The 22,332-nt window shown below is 37.9% G+C and overlaps 1 protein-coding gene across 4 annotated transcripts in view; it reads right to left on the bottom strand.

The window, feature by feature from the left end:
• Positions 1-22,332, bottom strand: part of EPB41L4A (erythrocyte membrane protein band 4.1 like 4A) — a 297,461-nt gene that overhangs the window by 96,050 nt on the left and 179,079 nt on the right. For all 4 annotated transcript variants that reach the window (XM_070377187.1, XM_070377185.1, XM_005902712.3 and 1 more), the window contains 5 exons: positions 21,812-21,909; positions 20,508-20,628; positions 17,810-17,897; positions 15,201-15,289; positions 14,525-14,588 (listed from right to left, as the gene is read on the bottom strand). In XM_070377187.1, the coding sequence (XP_070233288.1) occupies positions 14,525-14,588; positions 15,201-15,289; positions 17,810-17,897; positions 20,508-20,628; positions 21,812-21,909 (460 nt within the window). The remainder of the gene's footprint in view (positions 1-14,524; positions 14,589-15,200; positions 15,290-17,809; positions 17,898-20,507; positions 20,629-21,811; positions 21,910-22,332) is intronic.

The raw sequence follows: 22,332 nt of genomic DNA, 5'->3' as shown, positions 1-22,332 counted from the left end.
ATCAGACAAATATGAAAATCTACAGTTGACCCTGGAGCAATAGTGCATTAGCAGTGCCAACCCCCACACAGTCGGCCCTCTGGATCCAGGGTTCTGCTTCTACATGTCCAACTAAGCACAGATCAAGAAGTACCTGTAGCATCTATTTAGTGAAACAAATCCATCCATGGTGGACCCATGCAATTCAACCCCCTTGATATTTAAAAGTCAACTGTATTTTCAAAAAGTGGGGTAGAATTGTATTCTTCAAAAATCCCCCATCCATCATAAAAAACAAAAATGCTACTAAAATGTTCCAGATTAAAGGAGGCTAAGTTGATTCTACACTGGAGCAGGAAAATGCTATTAATATAAAGAATGTTATTAGGTCAATCAACAAAGTTGAAAAAATATTTATATATATTTCTATAAGTAGATAATAGAAGTATTCTATCAACATAAATTTATTAAGAAGATAAATATGCTGTGGCCACATGAGAAAATATTCTTATTCTTAGGAAATACACACTGAAGTAATTAGAGACAAATGACATGTGAAACATACAGTCGAATCACTCAGAAGGTAGTATGTATGTGTAGAGAAATAACAAAAATGGAAACGGAGTAAAATGCTAACAAATGAATGTAAGTAACAATATATAACCCTGTTCTTTGTAGTATTTTAATCTTTGCAACTTTTTATAAATTTGGAATTGTCCTCAAATAAAATCAAATTTTAAAACTCTGTAGTTCTACTTCAAGCATGAAAGGAATGCCTAGCTTGTGTAACCAAGACCTCTTGGGCTTGTTGATGAACAGTGTCAGCTCCTGGCCACCATCACTTCCCGTGTCCTCTTGCCAAAGCAGGCAGAGAGTTCAGCCACGTTGGTCTAATTACTTGTGGCCAGAGCTGCCAGAAACCTTTTGATTCTACATCCTGTCACGCTGGGTGGGTTTAGCTGAGGTCAGTTCCACGATGTATTACATGTAAATATAATCACAGCATCATTTTTTCCCCCGTTCATTCAACAATGTGCTTAGTACATGCCAACTTCTGGGCCTACTGTGGAGACTACATTCTCCCCTGTTAATGAAACCAAGAAATTTGGGTATGATCCTAAACTCCTCCTTATTTTCACAAATCATTCAATCTGCTACCAATCAGAAACAACTTTACCTCCTATTAATATAAAGAATGTTATTATACATGTCTCCCAAATGTCCCCATTTAAACATCTACCACATATCTGAGACTCCCTGAACCTCTCTACTCACAGCCTCCCCCACCTCCCTTGATGGCAGCTCCATTCTTGCTGCCATTGGTGCCAAACACATTTAAGTCACCAAGTCATATTTCCCACGTCCATAAAACCATGTGGCTGCATCCAGATCCAAAAGCTTCTCAGCACTTGAAATAGTACGACTCTGGTCCAAGTCACTATCATCTCTCATCTGGATTTTTGAAATCAGCATTACTTATTGAATGAGTGAACAACCAGCAATCTTGGCTCTCAGGGCACTCAGTGAAAATCAACCATTTCATCCAAACTTTTAAAAAATGTAAACTCCAGTAATGAACACATTCTTAAAACCGAGAGCTAATATACATGTTGTAAAACAATAGTGGGGTTTTTATTAAAATAAAAAACCACATATTAATCAAATTAACAAAGATCAAACACAAAGAACAAATATTAAAAGCAGCAACAGAAAAACAACAAATAACACACAAGGGGATTCCCATAAGGATAACATCTGATCTTTCAATAGAAACTCTTCAGGCCAGAAAGGAATGGCAAGACATACTTAGAGTGATGAAAGAAAATAACCTACAGCCCAGATTACTGTACCCAGAAAGGATCTCATTCAAATATGAAGGAGAAATCAAAAGCTTTACAGACAAGCAAAAGCTGAGAGAATTCAGCACCACCAAACCAGCTCTCCAACAAATGCTAAAGGATCTTCTCTAGACAGGAAACACAGAAAAGGTGTATAAACTCGAACCCAAAACAATAAAGAAAATGGCAACAGGATCATACTCGTCAATAATTACCTTAAATGTAAATAGGTTGAATGCCTCAACCAAAAGACAAAGACTGGCTGAATGGATACAAAAACAAGACCCCTATATATGTTGTCTACAAGAGACCTACCTCAAAACAAGGAACACATACAGACTGAAAGTGAAGGGCTGGAAAAAGATATTCCATGCAAATAGAGACTAAAAGAAAGAAGGTGTAGCAATACTCACATCAGATAAAATAGACTTTAAAACAAAGGCTGTGAAAAGAGACAAAGAAGGACACTACATAATGATCAAAGGATTAATCCAAGAAGAAGATATAACAATTATAAATATATATTCACCCAACATAGGAGCACCACAATATGTAAGACAAATGCTAACAAGTATGAAAGGGGAAATTAACAATAACACAATAATAGTGGTAGACTTTAATACCCCATGCATACCTATGGATAGATAAACTAAACAGAAAATTAACAAGGAAACACAAACTTTAAATGATACAATAGACCAGTTAGACCTAATTGATATCTATAGGACATTTCACCCCAAAACAATGAATTTTACCTTTTTCTCAAGCGCACATGGAACCTTCTCCAGGATAGATCATATCCTGGGCCATAAATCTAGCCTTGGTAAATTCAAAAAAAACTGAAATCATTCCAAGTATCTTTTCTGACCACAATACAGTAAGATGAGATGTCAATTATAGGAGAAAAACTATTAAAAATTCCAACATATGGAGGCTGAACAACACGCTGCTGAATAACCAACTTATCACAGAAGAAATCAAAAAAGAAATAAAAATATGCATAGAAACAAATGAAGATGAAAACACAAAACAACCCAAAACCTGTGAGATACTATAAAAGCAGTGCTAAGGAGAAGGATCATAACAATACAGGCTCACCTCAAGAAACAAGAAAAAAGTTAAATAAATAACCTAACTCTACACCTAAACCAACTAGAAAAGGAAGAAATGAAGAACCCCATAATTAGTAGAAGGAAAGAAATCTTAAAAATTAGGGAAGAAATAAATGCAAAAGAAACAAAAGAGACCATAGCAAAAATCAACAAAACCAAAAGCTGGTTCTTTGAGAAGATAAATAAAATTGACAAATCATTAGCCAGACTCATCAAGAAACAAAGGGAGAAAAATCAAATCAATAAAACTAGAAATGAAAATGGAGAGATCACAACAGACAACAAAGAAATACAAAGGATCATGAGACTACTATCAGTAACTATATGCCAATAAAATGGACAACTTGGAAGAAATGGACAAATTCTTAGAAAAGTACAACTTTCCAAAACTGGACCAGGAAGAAATAGAAAATCTTAACAGATCCATCACAAGCACGGAGATTGAAACTGTAATCAGAAATCTTCCAACAAACAAAAGCCCAGGACCAGACGGCTTCACAGCTGAATTCTACCAAAAATTTTGAGAAGAGTTAACACCTATCCTACTCAAACTTTTCCAGAAAATTGCAGAGGAAGGTAAACTTCCAAACTCATTCTATGAGGCCACCATCACTCTAATACCAAAAAGTGACAAAGATGCCACAAAAAAGAAAACTACAGGCCAATATCACTGATGAATATAGATGCAAAAATCCTTAACAAAATTCTAGCAAACAGAATCCAACAACATATTAAAAAGATCATACATCATGACCAAGTGGGTTTTATCCCAGGGATACAAGGATTCTTCAATATCTGCAAATCAATCAATGTAGTATACCACATTAACAAATTGAAAGATAAAAACCATATGATTATCTCAATAGATGCAGAGAAAGCCTTTGACAAAATTCAACATCCATTTATGACAAAAACCCTCCAGAAAGCAGGAACAGAAGGAACATACCTCAACATAATAAAAGCTATATATGACAAACCCACAGCAAACATTATCCTCAATGGTGAAAAATTGAAAGCATTTCCCCTAAAGTCAAGAACAAGACAAGGGTGCCCATTCTCACCACTACTATTCAACATAGTTTTGGAAGTTTTGGCCACAGCAATAAGAGCAGAAAAAGACATAAAAGGAATCCAGATTGGAAAAGAAGTAAAACTCTCACTGTTTGCAGATGACATGATCCTCTACACAGAAAACCCTGAAGACTCCACCAGAAAATTACTAGAGCTAATCAATGAATATAGTAAAGTTGCAGGATATAAAATCAACACACAGAAATCACTTTCATTCCTATACACTAATAATGAGAAAATAGAGAAATTAAGGAAACAATTCCATTCACCATTGCAATGAAAAGAATAAAATACTTAGGAATATATATACCTAAAGAAGCAAAACACCTATATATATAAAACTATAAAACACTGGTGAAAGAAATCAATGAGGAAACTAATAGATGGAGAAATATATCATGTTCATGGATTGGAAGAATCAATATAGTGAAAATGAGTATACTACCCAAAGCAATCTATAGATTCAGTGCAATCCCTATCAAGCTACCAAAGGTATTTTTCATAGTTCAGTTCAGTTCAGTCACTCAGTCATGTCCAATTCTTTGCAACCCCATGAATCGCAGCATGCCAGGCCTCACTGTCCATCACCAATACCCAGAGTTCACTCAAACTCATGTCCATAGAGTTGGTGATGCCATCCAGCCATTTCATCCTCTGTCATCCCCTTCTCCTCCTGCCCCCAATCCCTCCCAGCATCAGGGTCTTTTTCAATGAGTCAACTCTTCACATGAGGTGGCCAAAGTATTGGAATTTCAGCTTTAGCATTAGTCCTTCCAATGAACACCCAGGACTCATCTCCTTTAGGATGGACTGGTTGGATCTCCTTGCAGTCCAAGGGATTCCCAAGAGTCTTCTCAAACACCACAGTTCAAAAGCATCTATTCTTCGGCTCTCAGCTTTCTTCACAGTCCAACTCTCACATCCACACATGACCATTGGAAAAACCAGAGCCTTGAGTAGACGGACCTTTGTTGGCAAAGTTACGTCTCTGCTTTTGAATAGGCTATCTAGGTTGGTCATAACTTTCCTTCCAAGGAGTAAGCGTCTTTTAATTTCATGGCTGCAATCACCATCTGCAGTGATTCTGGAGCCCCCCCAAAAAAAGTCTGACACTGTTTCCACAGTTTCCCCAACTATTTCCCATGAAGCGATGGGACCAGATGCAATGATCTTAGTTTTCTGAATGTTGAGCTTTAAGCCAACTTTTTCCAACTTTTTTTATAGACAGAGAAGCTCTATATAGTCAGCAAAAACAAGACGGGGAGCTAGCTGACTGTGGCTCAGATCATGAACTCCTTATTGCCAAATTCAGACTTAAATTGAAGAAAGTAGGGAAAACCACTAGACTATTCAGGTATGACCTAAATCAAATCCCTTATGACTACACAGTGGAAGTGAGAAATAGATTTAAGGGACTAGATCTGATAGGTAGAGTGCCTGATGAACTATGGATGGAGGTTCCTGACACTGCACAGGAGACAGGGATCAAGACCATCCCCATGGAAAAGAAATGCAAAAAAGCAAAATGGCTGTCTGAGGAGGCCTTACAAATAGCTGTGAAAAGAAGAGAAGTGAAAAGCAAAGGAGAAAAGGGAAGATATAAGCATCTGAATGCAGAGTTCCAAAGAATCACAAGGAGAGCTAAGAAAGCCTTCTTCAGCGATCAATGCAAAGAAATAGAGGAAAACAACAGAATGGGAAAGACTAGAGATCTCTTCAAGAAAATTAGAGATACCAAGGGAACATTTCATGCAAAGATGGTCTTGCTAAAGGACAGACATGGTATGAACCTAACAGAAGCAGAAGATATTAAGAAGAGATGGCAAGAATACACAGAAGAACTGTACAAAAAAGATCTTCACAATCAAGATTTTTCACAGAGCTAGAACCAATAATTTCACAATTTGTATGGAAATACAAAAAAACTCAAATAGCCAAAGCAATCTTGAGAAAGAAGAATGGAACTGGAGGAATCAACTTGCCTGACTTCAGGCTCTACTACAAAGTCACAGTCATCAAGACAGTATAGTACTGGCACAAAGACAGACATATAGATCAATGGAACAAAATAGAAAGCCCAGAGATAAATCCACAGACCTATGGATACCTTATCTTTGACAAAGGAAGCAAGAATACACAATGGAGAAACAACAATCTCTTTAACAAGTGGTGCTGGGAAAACTGGTCAACCACTTGTAAAAGAATGAAACTAGAACACTTTCTAACACCATACACAAAAATAAACTCAAAATGGATTGAAGATCTATAAACGTAAGACCAGAAACTATAAAACTCTTAGAGGAGAACATAGGCAAAATACTCTCCAACATAAATCACAGCAGGATCCTCTATGACCCACCTCCCAGAATATTGGAAATCAAAGCAAAAATAAACAAATGGGACCTAATTAAACTTAAAAGCTTCTGCACAACAAAGGAAACTATAAGCAAGGTGAAAAGACAGCCTTCAGAATGTGAGAAAATAATAGAAAATGAAGCAGCTGACAAAGAATTAATCTCAAAAATATACAAGCAACTCCTGCAGAGTTGCAGCTCAATTCCAGAAAAATAAACGACCCAATCAAAAAATGGGCCAAAGAACTAAATAGACATTTCTCCAGAGAAGACATATAGATGGCTAACAAACACATGAAAAGATGCTCAACATCACTCATTATCAGAGAAATATAAATCAAAACCACAATGAGGCACCATTTCACGCCAGTCAGAATGGCTGCGATCCAAAAGTCTACAAGCAATAAATGCTGGAGAGGGTGTGGAGAAAAGGGAACCCTCTTACACTGTTGGTGGGAATGCAAACTAGTACAGCCACTATGGAGAACAGTGTGGAGATTCCTTTCAAAACTGGAAATAGAACTGCCATACGACCCAGCAATTCCACTGCTGGGCATACACACCAAGGAAACCAGAATGGAAAGAGACACGTGTACCCCAATGTTCATCGCAGCACTGTTTATAATAGCCAGGACATGGAAGCAACCTAGATGTCCATCAGCAGAAGAATGGATAAGAAAGCTGTGGTACATATACACAATGGAGTGTTACTCAGCCATTAAAAAGAATACATTTGAATCAGTTCTAATGAGGTGGATGAAACTGGAGCCTATTATACAGAGTGAAGTAAGCCAGAAAGAAAAACACCAATGCAGTATACTAACGCATATATATGGAATTTAGAAAGATGGCAATGATAACCCTGTATATGAGACAGCAAAAGAGACACAGATATATAGAACAGTCTTTTGGACTCTGTGGGAGAGGGAGAGGGTGGGATGATTTGGGAGAATGGCATTGAAACATGTATATTACCATATGTGAAACAAATCGCCAGTCCAGGTTCGATGCATGATACAGAATACACGGGGCTGGTGCACTGGGATGACCCAGAAGGATGGGATGGGGAGGGAAGAGGGAGGGGGATTCAGGATCGGGAACACATGTACACCTATGGCAGATTCATGTCAACGTATGGCAAAACCAGTACAATATTGTAAAGTAATTATTCTCCAATTAAAATAAATAAATTTATATTTAAAAAAATAAAATAAAATATGGAGAGGTAGGAATTCCCCCATGGTCCAGTGGTAAAGGCTCTGCACTTCCATTGCAGTGAGTCCAGGTTAGATCTTGGTGAGGGAACTAAGACCCAGAAACAGGGCAGTGTGACTCCCCCCAAAAAAAGCCAAAACAAAAAACAAAACAAACCAACAAACAGAAAAAACAGTGAGGTGAGTGAAATGAGTATACAAATGCAGAATCCTGTTTTTATTAAGATTCTGATATTTTGTTCATCATGGATTTTTGTTTGCATTGATTTTGATTTTTTAATTACTTAAAAATAGCATTTATTTGCAAATCAAAATCACAGTGAGACACCACCTCACAACCACTGTGACAGTCACAATAAAAAAAGTAGAAAATCACAAGTGTGAATGAGCATATCGAAAACTTGGAGCTCTGCTAGATGGGAATGTAAAACGCTTTAGCTGCTGTGACAGTTCATTAAAGAGTTAAACTCAATAAATAAAAGTAAAAAATAAAAAGAAATAAAATAAAAAACTAACCAAGAATTCTTTATATGACTAGATCACTTGACACTCTTCTAGAAGTTGTGACCAATACTATAAAATTACAAAAGTTTATTAAATAAGCAAAACAAGAGTATAAACTATTTTTACCTGTGACTGATATAACTATATAGCTATAAAATGTGTAAGTATCAAATTAAGACTCCTGGCTAGAACAAAAGAATTCAACAAAACATCCATATTTGAAATAAACATAAAATTCCACAGCTTTCACCTCTATCAGCAAAAAAAAGTTATGAGATATAAGAGGAGGAAAAAAATGTTAACTGCAACATTAAGAAAAAACACATAACCAAACACTATGCAGGCACAACATGAATATATATAATAAAAGGAGAAATATTTGTGATATGCTATGAAGTATAAAAACTGTGTACAAAACCACATGGAGATGAAATATATATACATGTCTATATACATACATTAAATGTTCACTCTAACAGGGAAAAAATCTAAGAGAGTGTACCAAAGTAATAATCATAATCACTACCTTTGATCTAAAGTACTAGATAATTTAAATTTTCTTCTTCATAGTGTAATTCCCAGATTTCTACAATCATCATGAAAGATTTTTCTTTAAACCACAGTACCTACTAGGAAGCTTAAATAATGCATAAAAGTATTTATACTAATTAGATTCTGACCTTGTCAGAGGGATAAACCTTTATAAAAACAGTACTTAGTTACAGACAGCTATTTGCTATTTGCAAAGCAATATATAGACAGATTATCAGTACACATTAAATATTATTAATGTTTATTAAAATATGTCAATGTGTTATGTTGGGCACAGTCAATATTTAAAAGTGGAATGGGACAGCATTAGTGCCACAGTATTGGAGAAGGAAATGGCAACCCACTCCAGTATTCTTGCCTGGAGAATCCCAGGGACAGAGGAGCCTAGTGGGGTCACACAGATCAGACACGACTGAAGCGACTTAGCAGCAGCAGAAGCAGCAGTGCCACAGAGCGACCTCAGGAAAATATTTTATCTACAGGACATTGCTATTCTTTTGAGAACTCAATCTCTGAATTTGGCCCTAACAGCACTTAACATACGTAGTTAAGTCTCTGGAGCAGTCAACCAGAAAACCAGCAGAATAAGGCCCTCAATCATTTTTCAAATTGATGGTGATTATTGTTCCAGGTGATAAGTTTCAGGGGCTTATTTAATCTGTGATTAACAGTTAGGCCTCCATAGTAATCAACTTTATTCTAACATATATATCACCACCTTACAAAGAGATGCCCTGGTAGAGAAAGAAAAAAGACTCTGCAAATCCAGAATACTCAGGAAATTGTGTGCTTTGGTTAATGTAGTATTTAATAAAACAAAATTTTTTTCTTTTTTTTAATTTATTTTAATTGGAGGCTAATTACTTTACAATATTGTAGTGGTTCTGCATACGTTGACATGAATCAGCCATGCGTGTACATGTGTTCCGCACCCTGAACCCCCCTCCCACCTCCCTCCCCATCCCATCCCTCAGGGTCATCCCAGTGCACTAGCCCTGAGCACCCTGTCTCATGCATTGAACCTGGACTGGTGATCCATTTCACATATGGTAATATATATGTTTCAATGCTATTCTCTCAGATCATCCCACCTTCACCTTCTCCCCAGAGTCCAAAAGTCTGTTCTTTACATCTGTGTCTCTTTTGCTGTCTCGCATATAGGGGTCATCGTTACCATCTTTCTAAATTCCATATATATGTGTTAATATATATTGTATATATTATATAATATATACTATATATATATGTATATAAACATAGAATATGTATTGGTGTTTTTCTTTCTGACTTACTTCACTCTGTATAGGCTCCAGTTTCATCCACCTCAATAGAACTGATTCAAATGCATTCTTTTTAATAGCTGTGTAATATTCCATTGTGTATATGTACCACAGATTTCTTATCCATTCGTCTGCCAATGGGCATCTAGGTTGCTTCCATGTCCTGGCTATTGTAAACAGTGCTGCGATGAACAATGGGGTACACGTGTCTCTTTCAATTCTGGTTTGCTCAGTGTGTATGCCCAGCAGTGGGATTGCTGGGTCGTATGGCAGTTCTATTTCCAGTTTTTTAAGGAATCTCCACACTGTTCTCCATAGTGGCTGTACTAGTTTGCATTCCCACCAACAGTGTAAGAGGGTTCCCTTTTCTCCACACCCTCTCCAGCATTTATTGTTTGTAGACTTTTTGATAGCAGCCATTCTCACCGGAGTGAGATGGTACCTCATTGTGGTTTTGATTTACATTTCTCTGATAATGAGTGATGTTGAGCATCTTTTCATGTGTAAAACAAAAATTTTAATCCCTTTGATTCAAGCATGAGTTATATGTGACCTGCTCTGTCACTTTACTAAAGACCACAGCCACTAAAAGAGCCAGGAGCACACGGTGCCTCAGGATGCACACTGACAAACGGTCACGCTTTCTCAGAAATGCCAGGGCACAGACAGTGAGCTGTGTGTGTAGGAAACCATGCCACCCCCTGGAGACACACAATAAAAAATCACACAATGACATCAACTTTATTGTTGCTTTTGCCTAATAATGAAGAAATGTAAGAAATTGAAAGTTCAAGTTAGCTGCAACTTTACCAAACATTTATCTCAAAGCAGCAGATGGCATTTTAAGGCAGTGTAGTAATAATGTACAAAGAGTTCACCAAAGGACCTCATTCACAAAAGTAAGTTAGGTTTCAATGGAAAAATGACATTGAATAATAGTGATGTTTCCATGAAAAAGTCTTACCATTTTATTATCATGCTTTGTTTTGTTTTTCCCTGTCAAGGCCACGCAGTTTGTGAGGTCGTAATCGTAGATCCCCCGACCAGGGACTGAACATGGGCCCTAGCAGTTGGAAGTGTGGAGTCCTAACCACTGGACTGCCAGGGAACCCCTACTATCACATTCTCACTAAACACTCTGCTAGCAGGCCACGTAATTCTGGGAGGGATCACTGCATTTTCTTCTAGAAGAACGAATGGTAGTACCAAGTTCTCTGCTTTGGCAGCCCACCACCCTAGTACATCAGTTCACTGATCAGGTGACAAGTGTTTACTGAGCACCTGCTGCATACAGGACACTGAGCCAGATATGTTCCAACTGTGGTTGCAGCCACTTTTCTTCCTGTGTCTTAGTTCGTGGCTGCATCAGATTGGTTTTACCTCTTTTTATAAGTGTCTTATTAGAAAGTCAATTCAAGACCATTCACTTGAATTCTGTTCTGCCAAAAGCTAGTATTAAAGAGACAGAAGGGTGGATTCGCCTACGTCATATTTTCACCTGTGTATCCCATAAACATGAATCATAGTAACAGCACTTCAAGGAAGCATTACTTTCACAGGGAGATTAAAAGGAAGCTTTCATATTCTTGTCTTCTTTTGCCTGGTTTCCCTAAAACTACTCGTCAAGGCAGGAGAGCACTCTGAGGCTCTAACAAATCCTGTGCCTACTAACCAAGTAGTCCTGGAGGTCTCTGCCAAGCTGCAGCAGGACGATCAGCATTTTTGCAACCTTGGCTCACACTCCCTTGAAAGCATCCAGAATTTCTCATCTGGTTTACCTACCATGCTCAACTAGGGAAAGAACAGAAGTGTGACTTCCTATATTGTTCAATTGACTTTGAGACAAAATTAGGACATGTTTTGTCCTGCATGAAGGCTGCACCCTTCTAATTACATGAATCTTAAGTCAAGAAACACCTGGAGTAACAGGCAAATTTGGCCTTGGAATACGGAATGAAGCAGGGCAAAGACTAATAGAGTTTTGCCAAGAAAATGCACTGGTCATAGCAAACACCCTCTTCCAACAACACAAGAGAAGACTCTACACATGGACATCACCAGATGGTCAACACCGAAATCAGATTGATTATATTCTTTGCAACCAAAGATGGAGAAGCTCTATACAGTCAGCAAAAACAAGACCAGGAGCTGACTGTGGCTCGGACCATGAACTCCTTATTGCCAAATTCAGACTTAAATTGATGAAAGTAGGGAAAACCACTAGACCATTCAGGTATGACCTAAATCAAATGCCTTATGATTATACAGTGGAAGTGAGAAATAGATTTAAGGGCCTAGAACTGATAGATAGAGTGCCTGATGAACTATGGAATGAGGTTCGTGATATTGTACACGAGACAGGGATGAAGACAATCCCCATGGAAAAGAAATGCAAAAAGCAAAATGGCTGTCTGGGGAGGCCTTACAAATAGCTGTGAAAAGAAGAGAAGTGAAAAGCAAAGGAGAAAAGGAAAGATATAAACATCTGAATGCAGAGTTCCAAAGAATAGCAAGAATAGATAAGAAAGCCTTCCTCAGCGATCAATGCAAAGAAATAGAGGAAAACAACAGAATGGGAAAGACTAGGGATCTCTTCAAGAAAATCAGAGATACCAAAGGAACATTTCATGCAAAGATGGGCTCGATAAAGGACAGAAATGGTATGGACCTAACAGAAGCAGAAGATATTAGAAAGAGGTGGCAAGAATACGCAGAAGAACTGTACAAAAAAGATCTTCACGACCCAGATAATCATGATGGTGTGATCACTCACCTAGAGCCTGACATCCTGGAATGTGAAGTCAAGTGGGCCTTAGAAAGCATCACTATGAACAAAGTTAGTGGAGGTGATGGAATTCCAGTTGAGCTATTCCAAATCCTGAAAGATGATGCTGTGAAAGTGCTGCACTCAATATGCCAGCAAAGTTGGAAAACTCAGCAGTGGCCACAGGACTGGAAAAGGTCAGTTTTCATTCCAATCCCAAAGAAAGGCAATGCCAAAGAATGCTCAAACTACCGCACAATTGCACTCATCTCACACGCTAGTAAAGTAATGCTCAAAATTCTCCAAGCCAGGCTTCAGCAATATGTGAACCATGAACTTCCTGATGTTCAAGCTGGTTTTAGAAAAGGCAGAGGAACCAAAGATCAAATTGCCAACATCCACTGGATCGTGGAAAAAGCAAGAGAGTTCCAGAGAAACATCTATTTCTGCTTTATTGACTATGCCAAAGCCTTTGACTGTGTGGATCACAATAAACTGTGGAAAATTCTGAAAGAGATGGGAATACCAGACCACCAGACCACTGCCTCTTGAGAAATCTGTATGCAGGTCAGGAAGCAACAGTTAGAACTGGACATGGAACAACAGACTGGTTCCAAATAGGAAAAGGAGTTCGTCAAGGCTGTATATTGTCACCCTGTTTATTTAACTTATATGCAGAGTACATCATGAGAAACACTGGACTGGAAGAAACACAAGCTGGAATCAAGATTGACGGGAGAAATATCAATAACCTCCGATATGCAGATGACACCACCCTTATGGCACAAAGTGAAGAGGAACTGAAAAGCCTCTTGACGAAAGTGAAAGAGGAGAGTGAAAAAGTTGGCTTAAAGCTCAACATTCAGAAAACAAAGATCATGGCATCCGGTCCCACCACTTTATGGGAAATAGATGGGGAAACAGTGGAAACAGTGTCAGACTTTATTTTTCTGGGCTCCAAAATCACTACAGATGGTGACTGCAGCCATAAAATTAAAAGACGCTTACTACTTGGAAGGAAAGTTATGACCAACCTAGATAGCATATTCAAAAGCAGAGACATTACTTTGTCAACAAAGGTTCGTCTAGTCAAGGCTATGGTTTTTCCAGTGGTCATGTATGGATGTGAGAGTTGGACTGTGAAGAAAGCTGAGAGCCGAAGAATTGATGCTTTTGAACTGTGGTGTTGGAGAAGACTCTTGAGAGTCCCTTGGACTGCAAGGAGATCCAACCAGTCCATTCTGAAGGAGATCAGCCCTGAGATTTCTTTGGAAGGAATGATGCTAAAGCTGAAACTCCAGTACTTTGGCCACCTCATGCGAAGAGTTGACTCATTGGAAAAGACTCTGATGCTGGGAGGGATTGGGGGCAAGAGGAGAAGGGGACGACAGAGGATGAGATGGCTGGATGGCATCACTGACTTGATGGACATGAGTCTCAGTGAATTCTGGGAGTTGGTGATGGACAGGGAGGCCTGGCGTGCTGTGATTAATGGGGTCGCAAAGAGTTGGACACGACTGAGCAACTGATCTGATCTGATCTGATCTACCTTCACAGACAATACTAAAGAACTAATAATGATAATCACCTCCTATTCGCTCCTGTGCCCTAGAAAGGTTATTTTTTCCCCTTTGTTAAAACTGAAGTGACATTTCTCCATTACTAACTCATTCATTTATACTCACTTCCCCTTCCCTTCCTTAAAAAGGAGTTGTTTACCTGAGTCAATTAACCTGGTTCCCTGTGGCCGCAGCTGAAGAAAACATGGCAGTTTTACTTTACTAGGTCTTCTAAGTTATCAATGAGCAGACAAGGCTTCCCGTCTCAGGGAAGCTAAGCACTAAACACAAACTTACATCTTTTCCCAGTACTCTGAGTTCAAACTGGGTCTCCTTGAAGTGAACCTTTGTAATCCGAGGCCTGAAAAACAAAGCAGATGGTAGTGCTACTGGTGCTTTTAAGAATTAATCAGAAATTCAGAGAAGTATCCGGTAGAAAAAAAGGTTGCTCCTACTGGCCCCTTCATAGGTTGCTACTGTAACTGTAGAGAGTTCCCTGTATATCCTTTGCTCTGGACACCTTCCTAAACACACTTCCTTCTCATTCTCCTGGGCTTCTCCAGTGAATGCAGGTGAGCTTGGCATCCCCAGGCCCTGGCAGTACAGCCTTTCCAGAAACAGTGTAGTGCTGTGGGCTCCCCAATCTCTCTCAGATCCTGCCTCATTTAGGGTCAGAACTCAGAGCAGTCCTGGGCCCACAGTTCACCACACACACTGGAATGGATAGGAAATCCTATTATAAACAGCCTCCATGGACAAGAGAGTCTAGAATAAAAATACCTCAAATTTACAGAGAACATACACACCGAGAGGAACTAGAAGAGAACTTACACCCAATTTCACTCATTTATTATCAACCACTGGAAATGTCTGTTTGCTTTTCCCCAACACTTTCAGTGACATTATAGTTCCATAAGCCCAATACATATAGTGCACAACTTTAATACCAATTCTGCCCTCAAGTTAAACTTACCAGAAATACTTTCCCACTTGTTTTTTATTCTTATAGACAACTACACCAACCGGAGTTAATCCTAAAAAATACTCAGATTTGTTTTCTCCCTGCAAAAACAAACATATGCTTGTAACCATAAATTTATTCATGTAAAAAGTCTCTGTCAAACTATAATTAGCCATATGCACATTATCTGTTGCATAAATACTGGATCTGGTTTTTCAAAGACATCAGCTTAGAAAGCTAGTTAAGCTATCATGGTAGCTAACTTGCTGCTCATTTCTCCTGAAGTTTTTAAGAAAAGTGTTCTTGTGTATTCTAACTGGTCACCTCAGTTCATTAAAAGAACCTGGACCACCTGGACCACCCACCAATCAGGCCACTGACTGATGCACTCCATGTTGCTTCTATAGTGGTGTTCAACCCTAGCTGCATATTAACTGGAATCCCCCATGGACCTTAAAATGCTCTTGCCTGGGTACCATCAAAACAGGTTAAATGGGAATCTATAATGATGGAATCCTGGAGAAGGCAATGGCCACCCACTCCAGTACTCTTGCCTGGAAAATCCCAAGGACAGAGGAGCCTGGTGGGCTGCAGTCCATGGGGTCACAAAGAGTCGGACACGACTGAGTGACTTCACTTTGACTTTTCCCTTTCATGCATTGGAGAAGGAAATGGCAACCCACTCCAGTGTTCTTGCCTGGAGGATCCCAGGGACGGGGGAGCCTGGTGGGCTGCTGTCTATGGGGTCGCACAGAGTTGGACACGACTGAAGTGACTTAGCAGCAGCAATGATGGAATCCAGGTAACAAAAACACATAAATGTTCTAGGTGATTCTCCTGAGCAGCCAAGAACTGATAACCACTGGCTGCCCTAAAGGGCCCTTTTCAAGATCACTTATCTTGATCTTACTCTCCGATCTGGACGATCATGAGGCCTGGTTCACCACCGTCCTCCCTAGAAACCTCAGTCAGCCACCTGCATGGTTTTCTGAGGTCTCCAGCATACGCCTTTCTATTTTCATTTGTGACTTAAGACTGCTCAAAAATTTTAAAATACGATCTCTTCTGGTAAAGACTTGAAACCTTTCATTTCTGGGCAATAAGAAATCCCAATTAAGAAAATGGGATTCTGAATTGAAAATGTCACAGAGTGCATACCAAACAGGGAATTGAGTTTGTATTTTTTTTTTTTTTTTCTATTCTAAGGTCAAATAACAGCCTGCAAAGCCAAATTCCCAAGGAACATAAGATAAATATATTTTCAAAGAAAATCAGCTGTAGCCTATTTTTAGTTCTAAAAATTCAATTTTAAAGCAATGTATGGAAGATACTAATGAATCTGATTAATTTGCCATAAATTTCCACCTCTCACAAAAAAACGCGTTTTTTGAATTAGGATAAACATTACACAAACGTAGAGGTATTTTACAGAAGACCCTCTTTATACATTCCCTATAAAATATACTTTTTAAAAAACTGAAAACCTAACAAGATTAATGTGGCAAGAAGAGAAAAAGGGAAGTATTCCATAAAGTTTTAGAAGAAGTTTTAAAGGACAGTAGGATGGAGCATTTAATGGTTTAATGAGATTAGATTATAATTTATCAGGGAACAACTACTTCTACCAAATATGTAACTTTCATGCCATATTAACAGTATACACAGGGATGCTTCTAGTTTTTTACAAATAAAATGAGATGATTTGTTTTGGGAAACTCTGAGACTCTTATGAGCAAAAGACATATTACAAAATGAATACATCAATTAGTGCCTGTATTATAGTAAGTATTATCAGGATTTCTTAAAAACTGAGTTCTGAGTCCATAATTCAATTGACAAGCATTCAATCTACATACACCCTTTAGCAATTCATTTCATGTAAATAAAACATCTGATTCACTTTCTCAAATAATCAAATTTGTTTATTGCTAACTAAACTCACAAAATCAAAGACAATGACATTCCAGTCTCATGGGCATAGAAGAACCAATTGGTAACCTGAGAAAAGTGTCTCAAAGTTGAAGACCTGGTCCAGAAAACTCAGTGCAGATTCAGTGTAAGTGTCCACTGATCCTATTCAGAAAGCTTTCATCAGCCACTGAAGAAAATCTGCAAAAATGTTCCTATTTATACAATGGCAATAACTACAGTAGGCAGTAACCCTAATACTGATAACACCTGAACATCCAACATAGAACCACCAATAGTTACACATGTACTGTTGCCTAAAGTCTACTTTGCCATGCAGGTGATTTTATGAATGCTTTTCAGCCATACACTCTATTTTTGGAAAATCCTCCTGTTTTCTGTCTAATATAATCAATTATAGACTAATTTAAAACCGTTTTGATGTTTAGCTAACCCCTCTGGAATTATTATCCAGATTGTGTTTTCAAGCCAGTTAATTGTTTTCTACACATGGAAATACAATCACAGACTTTTATGCAAAACTCATTAGGATTTAAACAACGCAAAAGATTCTTTATGTTCAAAAACACAGATGAAAAAGCATCATCTGCTCACTAAACAACAGGATTGCTGCTTTCCTTTGGGAGTTTCAGTGACTTTTTAAGAAAATGTCATCAGCTTAAAATATTCTGTGTTAATTAAATGTTACTCACATAGACAGGATGGAGGTCAACACCATACATCTCCAGGGATTTGGCAGTCCTCAAGTAATTCAGCTCTGCTTCAGAAGGAGCCTGACCCCTGCACTCAGCATAAAAACAGAACAGCCTTACTTTACTTACAGCTACTGCGCTCACAGGGAATATAAACCATTTTCACTATATTCACTGGAAAAATAAATAATCCTTTGTGCTAATGCAAACTTAAGCCTTCATATTTCAAGAAACCTCCTGCCTTCCTGGTGACAAAATTTTATATTCTGAGGTGATACTTGTAAGTATTACCAAATCTAGTTTTGCTCATTATATCCAATTACAATAGCTCCACACATATTAAAAAGTCTCAGTTTCAGAAACCCCAAAGAGATTATTGAGCATATAAGCACTCACATGAAAAAGCACACCCCTTTGCAAAGAGTAAAATGTCTCTATGCTCCAGCAGCTCTCCATCGGGAAGTAAACGGAGGAGAGCAGTGGTGGGAAGAATGAGAGTGGGCTCCTCAACAACCAACCTTGCTCAACAGCATTTCCTGAGCACATGTGCAGTTCTTCAGAAACTGCAAAAATATCTGTCATTTTCTTAATACAAAATGCTTGTCACTTTTCTTAAAGTCTTCCCTAACTCTTCATTGGTGATAATATACAGAAAACAGCATTCCTTCCTAATGAGGATAAGCATCTGCCAAGAATCTCCACAGATAAGTGGAACTCTGTGTGTGTGTGTGTGTGTGTGTGTGAGAGAGAGAGAGAGAGTGAGAAAGAGATTTTTAATGGTTAACAAAAGGAGTGTGTGTGTGTGTGTGTGAGAGAGAGAGAGAGAGAGAGAGAGAGAGAGAAAGAGATTTTTAATGGTTAACAAAAGGAGTGTGTGTGTGTGTGAGAGAGAGAGAGAGAGAGAGAGAGAAAGAGATTTTTAATGGTTAACAAAAGGAGTTTTTAAATATTAAAAAATACTACTTCAAGGCAATCCCATGTTTCAGCCATGGTACTCTGGAAAACCCAGCAATGCAATACTTTTGAAATCTATGAAGAATGTTTATCACAAATTAGACACAAAAAAGCTACCAAATACTGATTGAGCTTTAGCCTCTCAAAAGTAACCACCATGCTGTCAATGCCATCACATAAAACAGACAAGGTGCTTTGCCAAAGCTCCTCGATAATTTCAAAACAAAATTATACTTGAGAACTCCTAGCACAATTAGTATTCTCCGAATGTGCCAAATACACTGGCCTTCATAATTTTGCAACAGGCATTCTTTCAGCACTCATTTCAGTGAAACCTTATAATTCAGGACTCTAGAAAAAGGCTAGAATACAAGGTAGAGAGCCTGGTTTCTCTGATTGCAATTTCTGCTGCTACTCATTGAAACAAATCCTTTAGGCAAACATTTTTTTGTTGACCAGATTAATTCTACATTTTCGTCTCTTAAGTATGGTAGATCTGAAACCAAGCAAATTCAAGAGGGAAAGTTACATGAGAGGCAATAAAGGCAAAGTTAATCAGTATAGGAAATTTAACAAAATAACTATAATTAAATTATAACTTCAATGCTGCAGGTCATTAATTGAAAATCCTACTCGTGGAGTGTGTGTATTTCTCAGAAGTGCATGTGGTGTTAATATAATACCCTTTGAAAAGCCACACTGGTGTCATGATCTCCAGATTCATTGCTAAAGACTGAATAAGGGTTTGCTTGTAACTGTGAAGAATTTGCATACTTAAGACAGAGCAAATCCAGAATACATTAAGGCTTTTGTGACTATAAAATGTGTTCATAGTTTAAAAAAATTAATTTCACGAGGTACTGGTGACTGAAAAAAATATAAAATTGTAAAATATAGTATGAACAGAATGATTTCATTTATGTATTTCATACATACATAAATACATTTATATATTTCATTTCATACATACATAAATCTAAATAAAATAAATTTTCATACAAAATAAATTTTCTCTGTGGGAAATTATGCATAGAGAGGGATCTGAAAGGCCACTGACTAAAAATACACTGACTTTAAGTATTAGGATTTACTCTTTTACACTTATTTTTTTCCTTTTTAAATTGTCTGGGTTTCCTATGAGCATTTTAGTGTTATAAGCAGTAAAAAAAAAAAAAAAAAAAACCTTTAAAAAGAAAAATGTTCAAGACATAGAATAAGAAACTTTTCTTAAGCCTGTCAATAGCATAAGATAATCGCTGATGCAATGTAAAGTGGGATTCTTTTTTTTCCAGCTTTATTGAGATATAATTGACATATAACATTATGTAAGTTCAAGGTGTATAACATATTGATTTGATATATTTAAACACATATTGCATAATGATTACCATCATAGCATGGCTATCATTTTTGTTGTGCTAACATTTAAAATCTACTCTCTTAGCAATTTTCAAGTCTATGAATACACTGTGAGGGCATAATGCTAAACGACATAAGACAGATGAAGACAAATACTGTAAAATATATCACTTGTATGTGGAATTAAAAAAGGAGACCTCATAAAAACAGAGACTAGCATGGTGGTTACCAGAAGTTGAGGGAAGGGAGGGGTGTGTGTATGTGAAACAGAGACATGTTGGTCAAAGAGTATAAATGTCCAGTTATAAAATGAAGTTCTGAGGCTCTAATGCTGATTATTGTTAATAAAATGTGCTGATTATTGTTAATAAGATGTGCTTCTTACGTTAGAGTTTTATGAATCCTTTCTATAGCTTCTTCAAGTTCTTCCTTTTGATCAGGAACAAATCGGTACTCTGACACATAGCCTGCAGTATGTTTATATGGATCATAATCTCCGAGTTCAGCTAAAAAAGAAACAAAATGTAATTTTTTTCTATTTTAGGATAATATACCTAAAAATACAGGAATAAAAGTATGCCTTTCGTGCTTAAATATTTTCTTCAAATGCTTTACTAATAAATTTATATAAGGTAACTAATTTTAGTTTAAAACAACTCTGATGAGCATATATAGAGAATATAAACAAAACCTTATCTAAAAATCATAACATTTTTGCTTTCTGTGAGACTATAACTATCATTTTCATTTAACTTATTCTTACCAGTTTATATGAAGTACAATGTTGTAAATAGAATTTAAAGCACATATAATGGAAATGCCTGAGGTGAAAAACAACCAGATCCTCTCTCTGACAAGGACACCAAGAGATAAAGCATGTGGTTCAAACATATTTGCCCCAAATAATGGTCATGGAAATACAACACGATGTTGCACGTAACCCCACTACAGTTTACACAAAGAACAAAATGAAACCAGAGAATTCACTGTGTTATGCTTATAAAAATTCTTCCTACATTAATCCAGCTTCCAAGCCCAACCCAGTTCCCCAGTTCATTTACACAGCATTTTTCTGGGAATATTTTTTCTAGACTGTTTCTGGTCTGCAAGAACTACACAGTATGTTCCTTAACATACTGTCTCATCACCCCATATCTAGCTTGATTCCTTGAAAGGGCTCAGTAATTATAAATAGAAGACAGCCTCAGATTCAGCCTCCAAAATGACAATGCAGCCTGGAGCTGCCCCTCAATATGGTGGCCACATTGATGCCAAGAGCTAATGGACAATGGGTGTTGACTGTAGGCAACACATAAAACTGGTGATGGCACCTGCCCATGTGGAATCGTCACAGCAGCCGCCTGGAATCAGTGGGATCTCTGAGACACAGCAGCTATGACGGATCGATCAACTTAGGCAGAATGTAGAACAGAACAGATTTTCAGACTCTCCACTGAGTCAAGAATCAATGCCACTCCTATGACTAAAATTCCATGGGACCTACTATCAGGGATATGTAACCAGTTTCATTTTCACCTCTTCTGAGAGCATGTTGATTAAACCTAGAATTCTAACTAAATTCAATTTCTTTTTAGCAAAATGTCATTTAGTTTATAAACTTGCTTAAAAAGAAAAATTCAAACATCCTTCTCAAGACCTCTGAAGCAAGTCTGCTTAAGTGAAACCCACCCTGGATGGCATACGCTCCCAGCTGAGCAGCAGTGTTAATGGGGCAGGGCAGCCGGCCCTGAAGGACATCTTGCTTCACCTGCAAGAAAAACTGATACCTAAAAGAGAAACAGAAAAGAGAGATTAATAATCTCTTCCACTACTGTGATCTGAAGGTTCAGACCCTCAAACCTGTCGCCTTTAATGAAAATTAAGCCGATTTTTGCTCTTTTGTGAGGGGGCTATTGAGGGAACAGGGACTATTTAAACACACTGCAGAGGCAATCAGGGTAGTGACTAAGGAGTGAAGGGTCTCAAGTTCAACCAGATGGATTGCATCCCAGCTCCAGGACTCACTAGCTGTTTGCCTTGAGTGGCTATTTCAGGTAACAACCAGGCTCCTCAATGGTAAAAGTGAGACCAGGAAGTATCTATACCTCATCAGGTGGATATGGATGTTACACACAAGCTATTCTTACCGTTCTCATCACTGCCGCTGCTGCTGCCACTATGACATGTTCTCCTTAGAATGAAAATATTAC

The sequence above is a fragment of the Bos mutus genome, chromosome 10, assembly GCF_027580195.1.
Source record: "Bos mutus isolate GX-2022 chromosome 10, NWIPB_WYAK_1.1, whole genome shotgun sequence".
Classification (NCBI taxonomy): Eukaryota; Metazoa; Chordata; class Mammalia; order Artiodactyla; family Bovidae; genus Bos; species Bos mutus.
This window is presented reverse-complemented; position numbering and strand designations above follow the sequence as displayed.